Genomic DNA, 13,550 nt, shown 5'->3' on the forward strand with positions numbered 1-13,550 from the left:
TTCTGATGAGTCCAAATTTATTACTAGTCTCCAGTCAAAATGCAGTTGCTATATATTCAGACTGCTTAATCCCCTGTGTGTAACTGAAAATATATTGAATTGTCAATTTAATCGGTCTCAGACTTGTTAAAATGTACAAGCAAGTATTTTGTGTTAAAAGAACTTGCTTCTGTGGTCAAGCCAGAGACAGACTGCAGAAAGTGCAGAGGAGTTTGCATAGGTGTCTTCTGTAGCGTACTGTGGTTATTCTGGTTACTGTGACAAGCATGCTTCTGCTTCTGTCAGCCTAAATGTGACAAATATTTTGTGTCGATGGTTATTATGCACACTTGTCAGTTTTACCCGGCCTCGGCCTAACAGAGTGTAATGACGGTGATGTTGGCCAGTCTCCTGAATCTCCTGAATTGCTAACATGCTAATTAGAGCTGAGTATGATGGGAATGTCATTAGTTTTGCAAGTATTTGGCCCTAAACCAAAGTATTAGACAAAGTAAGATGAACCCAAGTTATTACAGTTCATCCTGGGGGGAACATGAATATCTTTACCAAATTTCATGGCAATCTAGATGTCAAAACATTTCACTCTGAAACAAAACTGTCAACCTGCAGATGGCACTAGAGAAATATCAGTGTATCACCAAAATCATTAGGATTCATCCTCTGGCAATCATGAATGTCTGTACAAAATTTTATGGCATTCCATTCAATATTTAGAAAGATTGCCATCTGTAGGAGCATGCTGCTTGCATGACTTAACAGATCAAAACAGGATTTTTATTCCACTTAATGTGGAACTACACAATTATCTTACAAAGTGAAAAGTTAATTTTTGTGTGTGTTATCTAGCACCTCCATGTGGTTGCATTTGAGTGCCAGAGCAAGCTACGATGCCTGTGGTGGTTTGTTTTGATTGATGCAATAGACAAAACTTCCACTTATGAATATCAAATATCAGAATCTAATGGGTAGATTATATTTATCAACAAACCATGATGGTGCATGGGCTCAACAGTGTCCCCAGAGAGGTTTGGATTTCAAATATATAAAAAAAACTGTCTGTCATTAGGGAGGAATGTCTTGCAGTCTTACCAATGCCCTGAAATATTCTCATTAAAACAAAAGCTAGACACAGAAGACTTTGAGTTATAATTGTTCCATTTCTAAAGTCAAGAATGAACGTCCACTAATTTTCATCATAGTATCATCCAACACTTTCTGTTGGATATCATCCTACTTTTGTCACTTGGTGACTCAGTATTTAGAAACTCAGATTTTCATTGTTTAGGCTAAAAATCTTTGATTTCTGTAAGATTGAAACCAAATGTCTTTTTAAGAGTACATTTTAAAGACTAAATTAATCTTTTCTCCTGTTTGGTTCAACTTTTTTTTTTTTTTAGGTTAATTGCATCCTGGTGGCTGCACCTTGTGAGGGGAATTTCTTAAGGGAGCTACCATCCAGTGGCCAACATGGCTGACAGGGTGAATACATTGCCATTCTTCTATGGCAACATCACCCGGGAGGAGGCAGAGGACTACCTGCGACAATCAGGCATGGGCAACGGCTTATACTTGCTACGGCAAAGCCGAAACTATCTCGGGGGCTTTGCACTGTCTGTGTCTCATTCAGGCCGCTGCTACCACTACACCATTGAAAGAGAACCCAATGAAACATATGCTATCGCTGGTGGTAAGAGCCACAGGAGCCCACAGGATGTGATTGATTACCACTCCCAGGAGATGGATGGCCTTGTGTGTCTGCTGAAGAGGCCCTGCAACAGACCCAAGAACATGCAGCCCAAAGTGGGGCCATTTGAGGACCTGAAGGAAAAACTGATCCGGGAGTATGTAAAGCAGACCTGGAACTTACAGGTTAGTTTCTACGAAGTCAGCAGAGCAAAAAAATACCAATAGCAACACAGTCAGACTACATATTTAAAAACTGTGGTTTATTTTAACTTGGGTTTTATTTTTGTAAGTCTGACCATCAGTCTATCGTTGATGATAATTATACACTCACCAAGTAATTGCTGAGATTTCAAAAGGCTAAAAACAGGTCCACTAGGGCAAGAAACACGAGTGGTCAGATTATCAGACAGGTTGTAAAACAAGGTTATCTTAACCACTTTATTTGGAGGTCAATCTGAAAGCACTCACACCTAAATTGTCACCAATATTCCCTTATTGCACAGTCTACAACTATGGTAAGTAGAGTAGGACAAAGTTGAAGCAGGAAGTCAGTCTGATGGATGCGACAATTGGCTTTGTACAATGTGTTCATATTTCTTGACTCGTCAAACTTCTTTATGCCACCATGTTACCAGATATCAGTTATTACTTTGGTGAATACAATGTTACCATTATGATAGACTGATGGCCAGATAAAACCATGTCATAGTTGTAATAAACCATTGTTTTCCTGGAATAGCTGGTGATGTACGCAATTGAAAAAAAAATCTTATCACAAGGTCCACTTAAGTAGATTGGAACTTGAAAGCTTTGGGGAAAAAAACAAGTAAGTGGAGGTTGTGATGTTATATTCTCTCTCAGGCTTATTATAAGAATTGGCTCATAGGTTGTGTGTGTGTGTGTGTACAGGGGGCAGCTCTGGAGCAGGCCATCATCAGCCAGAGGCCTCAGCTGGAGAAGCTCATTGCCACCACCGCACATGAAAAAATGCCCTGGTTCCATGGATCAATAACACGAGAGGCGTCTGAGCCCAGGCTTCAAAATGGCTCCCGTACAAATGGAAAGTTCCTGTAAGTATTTTACAAGTATTTTTGTATAGCTTTTGGCTGTATGTATAGTAAATAGCGTAAAATGAATTGTTACAAATTCAAACAAATTTGAAGAATTATTTTATTATTTGTGATCATCTTCTAAATTGCTGCAGAGCTCACAATATCTAAAACATGCTTGTGAGGATCACTGCATGGTGTGGGTGTGGGCAGTAACTGACAGGGACAAGAAGGTCACTGAAGTTCATTCAGAGTTCTGACTTGGAAGGAAACATTTGGGTTATCTATTTTTTTACTTGTAATGACATAATGTGTACACAGCCTTCTTAAGAATCAGTTTTATGACATTGTTATTGGATGTATTATAGTTTGTGTTTGCAGATAAGAGACTCTCTTCTTCTTTTGTGGTTTATCCCCCCCGGTTGTCTATCCCACCCTGCGTGCTGTTATTGGCTGGGGGCTACACATCCACCGCCCAAAGGTTGATGCCCAAAAACGTCCTGAACAGAGCGAAATAATACAAACATAAGAAAATACAGGCAGAGGGAAGGGTCTCTGTGGATGAATACACCGCCACACAGTTCTAGTGGGTCATAAGTGATGATTGAGAGGGATTACTTTTGTATGAGTCTATACATTGTTTTTTAAGAAAATCCTGCATAGTATACCTTTAATGATTTACTGTAGTGGCTTATTTAATTTCAGACCATTGAGACAGTACACTTAAGTCAACTTTTCCAAAACAGTGGTATGTCCCCTCTATGCTAATGAATTACATAGTTATGTGGTGCAAATGTCAAGTATTTCTGCTTTGTGACAGTGTGAGTCGTGAAATGAATGGAAATGCTGCAAAAGCCAACATCTTAAGTCAACAACTGCATCAGTACTTCAGTATTTCATGTGAAATATGAAATGTTTGAACAAAGTGAATGAGGAATATTTATAGCAGCTGAAGCTTCAGTTGAGAGGCAGTGGTCTCGGCTGAAGAAACACAGAGGAACTCACACAGACACACACACACACACACACACTGTGGTTTCCGCTCTGGCAGTTTGCAAAGGACTTCCTGAAGTAGCCAAACAAGAGGAAGAATGACAGCGGGTTGAGATGTGACTGTTCTGTCCCTTTCTCATAAAGAGTCTAGAAGGAAACTTTATTTTTCCACTGAAACACAGCCTCAGTGTATGATTATAATTTTAAAATAAGAGTGTTTCAGACACACTATACCCATGGCTTCTGGAATCACTTGCAAGGTTTAGTTGGTTTCTAAGAGTGGCCAACAATGGCCGACAATAACATGATTACAATTGGTTATGCTATACTTCTAAATACTTTTTGCATTTTGTTATGGTTTAAGAATATAATTTAGATCACAAAATGTAGGACCAGCGTAGTTATAAATAATCACACACACACACACACACACACACACACACACACACACACACACACCATCTATTTAAGTTCCTGTTTAGTTCCTGTAACTGCATGGGCTTTTCTATATACTGTAATGTCAGTGCTGGTTATTCTGCAGATCCTAATATTAGAAAATAGTTACACCCATTTATAGACAAGTCACGGCTGATATACTATGTGGTAACAGGTGGGCTTAAATACCACTAAAACTGTCACTGGTGGCAAGTACCAAAAGAATAACAAATGAAACAAAATGAAATCATAAATGAATATCTGTTTAAAAACAAGGCACATGAAGATGTGATGAAGAAATTTTTCAAGACTAAAACAACAGAGATAAAACAGGTAAGAAACAAGACAGAAACAGGCATGAAGCATTGTGTAAAAACAAATTAGACAAGTGATCAAACCAGGTAAGTGAAAAATACATTTACAATTAATGCTCTTTAAAACCTTCTCTGCTCTGCTGGCGGACAAACACACAAAATCCACTTTATAAAATTGTAATTTGCCTAAAGACAGTTATATTTATTTAGTTATATTTTGGGACGAGGAAATCAACAATATACTGTAGCCAGGAGCCAACCTGTGAAGCGCTGTAACTGTAATAAGTAGAATCTTTAACATCAACTTTTCTGAACAGGAGTGTCTGCTGCATTTTCTACAAGCCGAGAAGAAGAGATTGTTTAATGACTTGAGCTTCTGTATAAGAATTCACATCATCTAAATGTGATCAGGTAAAAACATATATGACCTTTTAAAGATCAAAAAGACAAGAGCATAGAGAAAACCCGGTTTTTGAAATACTCCCCAGTCAAATGAGCGCTCTCTGTCAAAAATAACATCAAAGTTTGAGGCTGCAGGTTTAACATTTGTGTTCAGAGTAGAGGTGGACTGTGGAGGACTAAAGAGACAAGTTTTGATTCATTTGTCTACTGCTGAGTACTACTGAGACAAGGAATTAGAAAGGTTCAAATACACAACTGTTCTTATAATTAACTGCACAATTTATCACAAATACACACATGCATATCTAGTGAGGAGATATTAATCTCCTCTGGAGTCAGAAGTCATATTTTTCAGAGCAGCTTTACATTTTGAATGGTAGGTGTTTGCCATGTAAAAATACCTTTTATAAAAAAACAGATTGAAAATGAGTTATTTTATTTTATTTTACATGTAAAATGTCCAAAATACATAAGTCTTTATACATAAATCTTCATGTGATATCACATGAAAACATCTGTGGTTCAGCAGATACATGTGCGTGTCAAACTGCATTTCAGATATGAACCACATGTGTATGAATTTATGAGATGATAATGTCGTTTTACATCATGTCTCAAATTTGCCATGAAAATCTTAAAATCACATATACTTATATATCATTTGAATTTATCACATTTGAGCACATTCAAATGTGCTTTTTTGTGGGAGAACAATTATACTTTGCATCATATTTTCAGTAAATTCATGTATGTCTTTAAGTTTGCATTTTGCACATTTTTTTTTTTAAATTTTATGAAATTATTGTCAAACAATAAGGAAACATATGCTTGAATTCAATTATTGTTATTACTGTATGACAGCATTTTACACAGAAAAATGGATTTTTCACCAAAAAAACTGTTTTGTTTTGTTTTTTTTAAATTTTTGATTACACAAAAAGACCAGATTCAAACAACACAAATACACAACACAAAGACAGTATACAAGGACAGGACTTCTACATAGAAGGTTCAGGTTTCTATTCATTGTACTGGCTTTATATCTTCAACAGTCAAAACACTTCTTAAACTAAATTAACTAAAGTCTTTTATAAGTGTCCATGGTCCATCTAAGCCATTATCTCTATAAAGCCCCTGCAGGGCTGAGGCTGCATGTTCCATCATTATCAGTTCTATAAAAACAAACAAAAACAAGTTGATTTCCTTACTTTCCAATTCATGAGAATGATCATTTTCACAGGAAGGAATGCCAATCTTATCAGGCGTCTTGTGTTACTAAAAAATTGGTTTTTAGCAAAGAGAGTTTAAATTCTGTCTACGTGTTATATGCAATATGAGGAAGAGCTGTTATTGAAAGCGTCAAAGGTTAAATATAACAAGTTCCTCAAAGTAAATCCATCACAGACATTTAAAACCATAAAATGTGAGCATTGATAAGATAAGAGGTAGTGAAATCATTAAGAAAAGGAGATATAAATAATCTTCCTCTTCAAAGAGACTTTACATATCTGCCCTCCAGACTCTTCCTCTGAGGGAGAAGACATGTTTTTCTTTTAACCTTGAAGCATTTCCTGTATGGTTTTTTCTTGATCTTTGTACTGATAGAAATATTGAGACAGCAGACTGTCTGCTCTTTAAAACATGCTGCTAATTCTATTTGAAGGAATTTTTTTGTCATGGGCAGATTAAATCATCTGTTACCACACACTGTAGCTGTGGCGTAATGGATGTGGCAAATAGTTTTGAAACCTCGGACTGAAACATGTCTGTTGTAATGTTTCAATAAAAACTGTGGATTTGAGTTGGCGTCAAACTGACTTGACTTTTGATAGCCTGTAACTTTTGGAATATGGTGTGTCTAACTGTACTGGATTACCACCTAGAGGCACTGTGTACTTATCACACAACACCCTGTGTTTAGGGCTACCATATATAGCTCATGGGAGGGATCAATGTTGGATTAACCCGTTAGAGAGCCTTGCAGCAAAAATCTACCGTTAGGCCCCAACTGACTCCCCCACCTCCTCTGTGTGTTGTTTATGTTGCCTCAAAGGTCCCATTTTGTACAGTGCACACAGCAGACAAATACAGACATAGCAGCTTCATTGTTTGCCTAGAAACCAAACTGGAATAACACTGCATGGCCCCAGGTTTTCTGTGGGTCGATTAGTTTATGGTAATTTGACACAACTTTATTTATGAATATACACCATGTGAGCACAATATATCCTGAAATGTTACAAGTCTTAAAACAGGGGCACAAAAGTAGCTAATAATAGAGATAAATCTTGGTGGTGCAACAAATTAGCAGTTAATCACATGATCAAAAAAACTGTGGACACACAGTGACCCTGAGACTGCTTCTCACAACCACAGATTTCCCAAATTAAAAAAAATGTTTAATATGTGTATATTAGAAATGACGACCATGAGTATATCATATATAGGTGAGAATGTTTGTACAGAAATTACTCAGTAATGTTGAGTCATAAAACCTTTCTTAAACCTTGATGAGATGGCTTAATAAAAAGATCTTTTTCAACAACTTTTGGATGCATCCTGCTTGGATCATGGTAAAAAAGAGTCACTAATTTTTGTGTGAGATGCCACCCTGGCACCGTTTCAGGTCTCTGGTTAAAGAGTAAGTAGAAAGTGTTGACAGTGTGATCTATGGATTATTATTATTAGAGTAACCGGGACACTGTTTCTGGTAAAAGGTTGCTGAGGATTTTGTAAAAGTCTTAACTTCTCAAAACTGTGAGCACCACAAACTAAATTCCACTCCCCTCCATGTATTGGGGTGAAGACTAACAACAAATTCACTATACACATCTGTGAAGAAAGAGTATAAATGATATTTGTACTTTATTGACTCCAGAAAACACAAACAAAGCTTTTTACTGCTATCTTTCAAAGTCTAATTATGACTGTTGTTAGAAAGACTTTGATTGCATTTTTCTTGTATTACCATCATCCTCCCTTTACTTTCAGACTTCCGTCTCATTTCTTCTCTTCACTTTCCTCTTGTGTCTGCAGGATTCGGCAGAGGGATATGAATGGATCCTACGCTTTATGTTTACTACATGAAGGACAAGTCATGCATTATCGCATTGACAGGGACCGGACTGGCAAGCTCTCTATCCCAGATGGCAAGAAGTTTGACACTCTGTGGCAGGTTAACACAGTGATTTTCACATGTCTTGTTATTTTCATGTTGATCTTTAACTATGACACTCAGGATTAGGTTTAGGGTACGGCACCTGTCTGAAGTGTTGCTCAGTGCAACACCCATTATGTTCTTTCAGAAATTATATATTTAAATCTCTTTTACATTTCATTTCTTAATTTAGCTAATTAATTGTCATTTTTTGTTAATTTTATCCCCCTACATAATAATTTTTATGCAATTTGTCTATAACTGTAGAATGTAAATCCCTCAGGTTGTTAAAAGAATAGTTCATCTTTTTGGGAAATATGTTTATTTGCTTTGTCTCTGTGAGTGAGAGATGTTCAGATGGATATCAATCTCATGTCAGTGTGTTAAATATGGAGCTGGAGTCAGGACACAGTTAGCTTAGCTTAGCATGAAGAAGGGGGAAATGGCTAGCCTGACACTGTCCAAAGGTCAAAAATATACCTACCAACACCTCTACAGCTCACTGATTAACATGTTGTAGCTTGTTTATTTAATCTGAACACAGAGAAAATGTAAAAACAACAGTTTGTGGTTTTAGAGTTAATGATTTAGAGTTATGTGCTGGAACTATTTCAACTATAACTATAATTAACTAGAAATATATCCTTCAGCTCAGCACTTCTGTGGAGCATCTCCAGCTATAGGACAGGTCACCATATGGTCAGTGATTACGGGTTTTGGTTTTGGTGTCTGTAGTGGAAAGATGGTACCAAACCTGGTAACGACACTTGGACAGAACCAGGCTAGCTGTTTTCCCCTGCTGCCAATCTTTATGCTTAGCTAGGATAACCACATCTTGACTCCAGCTCCACTCACACAGACACAAAAGAGACTGATAACCATCTTGGCATCTCATTATAAGAAAGAAAGAGAATAAGCTAATTTCCCAAAATGTTGAACTACTCCTTTAAAAGCCCTGCATTTCTAGAAACAATACTGACAACATGACCCAGCTATGGACCAGCATCAAGCTCCACAGAGGATCAGAGGACCTTTTCCTGTAGAACCACCCTCAGGACACTTTACATGTTTTACTTGATCTAAATAGTCTTGACCATTGTCTTATGCCCCTGACATGTGAATGTTGCCCTTCACTACAGCTGGTAGAGCACTACTCATACAAACCAGATGGCCTGCTGCGAGTGCTAACTGAGGCATGTCCACGACCTGACGGAGATATTGGTAAAAACACATACACAGCCAATTGAAATGTGTCTAAAGTAGAGCATGACTGTCATTCAAACAGAAGTCCACTGCATATTAATTAATAACAACTAAATACATTCAACAGTAACTTGCCGTATGCACTCCTTTGTTCACAGGGCTTATAGGACGGCCCATGTTTTCACGGGACCATCCTGGGTTAAGTTCTACTCTTGTAAGTTCTGGCTGTGTGTGTGTGTGTGTGTGTGTGTGTGTGTGTGTGTGTGTACGTGTGTGTGGTGTCATTAATGCATTTGCATAATGTCACATCCTGTCCTGTAAGTGTTTAGTGAAAGAAATGAGGATTGAGATTAATGATATGTGAGATTCTTGTACTAATGCTTTACTTTAACACTGTAATACTTTACTTTTAGATATTCTGTTAATCACAACTTTTTGGATTTAGATGATAAATTTAGTTCTTACTCTGTGTTTTCAGAATAACTACTACTATAAATTACAGATCGACTCTGAACAATAATTTCATAGTTAGATTGAAACATTTCTGTTCAGCTTCTTGCATGAGGATGCCTACAATTTAAAAGGCTGGTTCACCAAAATGACAAAAACAAACAAAAAATCAAAAACCAAACCAAAACATATTTTCTCTCTTCCTTCTAGTGGTACGTATATAGCCATGCACATAGTTTTGGTTTTATTTGTCCATGTTTTAAGATATTGGAATAATGGAATATTTTGCGCCACTCAAAGCATTGAAAAATGGCTGAATTAAAATCACCTCTTTCCAGAACAATGTCCCTGTTCCTCTGGATAATTTACACAGAACATCCAAAACACAATTTCCAGTGGAACTACTTTCTACCAAAGAAATAGTCTCTATGCAACCTGTTGACATCGTGTTCAGTTGATTAACTGTGTCACTGTTTTCTAGGGAGAGATGTTGCTGTTGATTTTTTAAATGTAATTTTTAAAGTGAGCACCACAGACTTGTTCACCTCTACTGAATTGGGTGTAGGCAGAAATCACAAAACCTGGGCGAATAATCTGCATAGATACATGCCACTAGAGGGAGGTCAGAAAATAGTTTGGGTGAACCAACCCCTTCATTTTTGTCTCATTCCTGATAGGAATACCATACAGTACATGGAAATGTTATGAACAAAGTACCTCTGTGCTGCCTGTAGTTTGCAGTTGAACAAATCGGTGTGATGACTCAGTGTACGCTCTGAGATAGAAACTTGACACATCCTTATTTGGAGCTAACCTTTCCCCTGAATCTATTCTTACTGTAATGATCACATGCATGACAGTAACATTACCAGGTCATCTTCTGATAACCTCTCTGACATTTTGGTTTCTAGCACAATGCAGCAGGTGGAATTCTCTCCAGACTCAAAACTGTTCCCATACCTGGCCGAAAAAAGGTGCACTAACACACCTCCTGCCTCCTCATAAACCTACTGGTAACAGTAGTATACACCCCCGCCACCCACCCCCGCACTTAACTCTCCCCAAACGTGGTTTTGCTTCAGTGTGGATTCCTTCTTACTAACACACCTCAGAGTCTTCCTTGCACACTTGGTCCTTTACTTTATCTCTTCCCTCCCCCCATCCCTCTGACGGCTTCACAACAGGAGCTGACTACACACAGAAACGTATTCAATTACATTATTATAGATACCCTATAGTGATTACAATCTAACACCATCCAGAGGATACTCAATGCAATTACATTCTGAAACACAGCCAACAGTCTTATGCTGTGTCCCATTCAGAAGCTGCCTCCATCCACGAGGGCATGTCAACACCAAACATTTCATAATGGGTCAACATGTCCGCCCTGTTCCTCAAGCTCCTCCACATGTGACCAAATAACCTGTGGCCTTCTTTCATCCATGTTTGGAAGACATAGAGCAAAAAAGTGGACATTTTCTGGTATTGGATGGCGTGTCCAATACCATTTGATGGCCTTTGGATGGCCTTGTCAGCCTGCTTCTGTCCTATAATGTGGATGTGAAAGGAAGTGCAACTGATGCAGTGTTGGCCCCTGCGAGGCTAGGTGCTAAAACTGAATCCAAGTCCATTTTATTTGAGACAACTTCATAGGTTGCATCCTGTAGTATGAGGGAGGCAGCCCCTGAAATGAATTCTGCCTGACATTTGTTTCCTTGTTACTTACTTTTTGCTACCTTTTTGCACCTCACACCTTTTCTGTGTTTTTTGAGTTCAGCATTTCAAGCTTTTATAAATGCAGTTGCTAAAACGTACAATAGATTTATCAGTTTTTTACAAATTTTTTCTGTGAAATTCTGTTCACTAAAGCTAGAGATTCAAAAAGGGTTCTCGGATGTGAGCATGCTTTGGTATGTTCACACATAATTTTTAAAGCAGGGGTGTGGGACATGCTGTATGTTTCAAAGTTAACAGATCATTGACATAGCGATGTTATAATGTGGTCCAGGTACTTTTGGTCAGTAAATCAGTCATTAAACTTGTTCCATACCCCTTCTTTGAATGCATGTGAAAAAAAATGTTAATCCCTGCACTTATTCTCTTTCTTTAAACCCTTTGTATGGACAATCATACAAAGCCACATTTCATGGATACCCATGTATTACAGTGATGCTGACTGAAATGATTCCAGAAATCCAAATGTACTAAACATTTGCCATTAATAGGCATATTTAACATTTTCTCACACAGAAATCAGTTTTTTTCAGTGCTTTTTCTCCATTTAAGACATGGATGAATGAGTTCTGAAGATGAAGAGAACTGTATATCAAATTCTAATCTTTGGAGAAATCCTTCTTTATTGAACCATAATGTTTCAAAGCAAAGTCTATCACTGTAATACAGGTTCCATGTAAGAGTGGCACTCTGCTACATAAGAGAACCATTTTATTGTTGCCTGAGTATTGAATTACTTCGCTTTTTGCAGATTACATTTCAGCAGTGCACCTTGTGAAAATACACCTGCTGTTTCTCACTGTGTATGTCCTCTTAAACGTTGTCTTCTCTGATAAACTGATAACAGAGCCGTGAAACTCGACACAACACTGGAGAAAATCTAAATCCTTACGAAACCAGGATGCCCAGTAATCAAGCAGCCAGCAAAGGTATGTTGCTTATCATACAAACGTGTAAGCACAACTTGCTTTCAGCAACAAACAACAGAAAATAGAACATACTGTTGTTCAATTGCTACTTCTAACTTGCTAGTACATTAGTACTAGCTCCACTGCACACTTGTGTTCTCCTATTACTTAGATTTCTTTAGAAATGTACAGATTAATTAAATATTCTCTTCCCCACACAACCTTCCTTAAGGGTCAGTCAAACCAACTTACAAAAGAACACATTTTCTTTTGAACTCCTTGCAGTATTAAGCTATATTTTTCAATGCTTTGAGTGCCACAAATGAAATTCAACTGAAATTTTACTTCGACAGTATTATGGTGTTGACAGAAGTTTCAGAGGCAGTTCAATATGTCAGCAAATAAAGCAGAAACTGATACTAGATGCTAGTAGGGGAAAACAGGGGAAGTGGGGAAAATAGGTTTATTTTGTAACAGCGCAGTGGAAAAAACAGATTGTCAGGACCAAACCCAAGTGACCTCTATTGGCCGTGTGAATAATGACACTCAAACAAAAAAGTAGAAGTATTGCAACGTTGTTGATGCTGCTGACCCTCTTAGAGAGGATATTTGGGTGTAGTAAGTCTCTGCCTTTGGTAACATCTGGTAGGATGGGATTTTCTTTCTTTAACCATGACCACAATTGATCCCTAACCTTATCAAAGTCAGTCGACTAAACTTACTACTTATTATTACAATTTGGGTTTTATTCTCATAACTTCGGCCATCAGTTCTGTCTATAATAACAGTAACATTTAATCAAGTACACTATGTTTAAACTTGTGTCCTTGGGAGTTTGAACTTGGCAAGTATAATGAAAGAATGAAAATGATATCAGCTGTGAATCTGACTCATGTCCTCCCCCTATCACTGCTAGTTGACTGGAAACCTAAACCTTATATGATGTAGTGGAATAATGTAATGGAAAAATGGCATAAATGGTTAGTTTTCTTTTAACTGAACCTTAACCAGAGAAGAAAAAAATCATATAAATAGCTTTTTAGCATATAACAGTTTTTAATGGCCACATGTGTTTTGGAAGGTACTGACAAACAATGTTGTCCTGCCACCAGAGGCACCAGATCAGAAAATGCTCATATAAGTTGTTTCGGAATGTATTGACAAGTGATTTGTCATTTATGTTGGAGAACTATGACTGACATATACAGTATGTCTC

The 13,550-nt window shown here is 37.6% G+C and overlaps 1 protein-coding gene across 4 annotated transcripts in view; it reads left to right on the top strand.

The window, feature by feature from the left end:
* Nucleotides 1-13,550, top strand: part of syk (spleen tyrosine kinase) — a 38,131-nt gene that overhangs the window by 19,830 nt on the left and 4,751 nt on the right. For 3 of the 4 annotated variants that reach the window (XM_042395774.1, XM_042395775.1, XM_042395777.1), the window contains 7 exons: nt 1,398-1,869; nt 2,596-2,756; nt 7,916-8,054; nt 9,176-9,257; nt 9,398-9,453; nt 10,601-10,663; nt 12,274-12,355. In XM_042395774.1, coding sequence (XP_042251708.1) covers nt 1,468-1,869; nt 2,596-2,756; nt 7,916-8,054; nt 9,176-9,257; nt 9,398-9,453; nt 10,601-10,663; nt 12,274-12,355 — 985 coding nt within the window. In that variant the 5' untranslated portion in view covers nt 1,398-1,467. The remainder of the gene's footprint in view (nt 1-1,397; nt 1,870-2,595; nt 2,757-7,915; nt 8,055-9,175; nt 9,258-9,397; nt 9,454-10,600; nt 10,664-12,273; nt 12,356-13,550) is intronic. The other variant, XM_042395778.1, reaches the window with a different exon arrangement.

This window comes from Thunnus maccoyii, chromosome 19 (assembly GCF_910596095.1).
Source record: "Thunnus maccoyii chromosome 19, fThuMac1.1, whole genome shotgun sequence".
NCBI lineage: Eukaryota > Metazoa > Chordata > Actinopteri > Scombriformes > Scombridae > Thunnus > Thunnus maccoyii.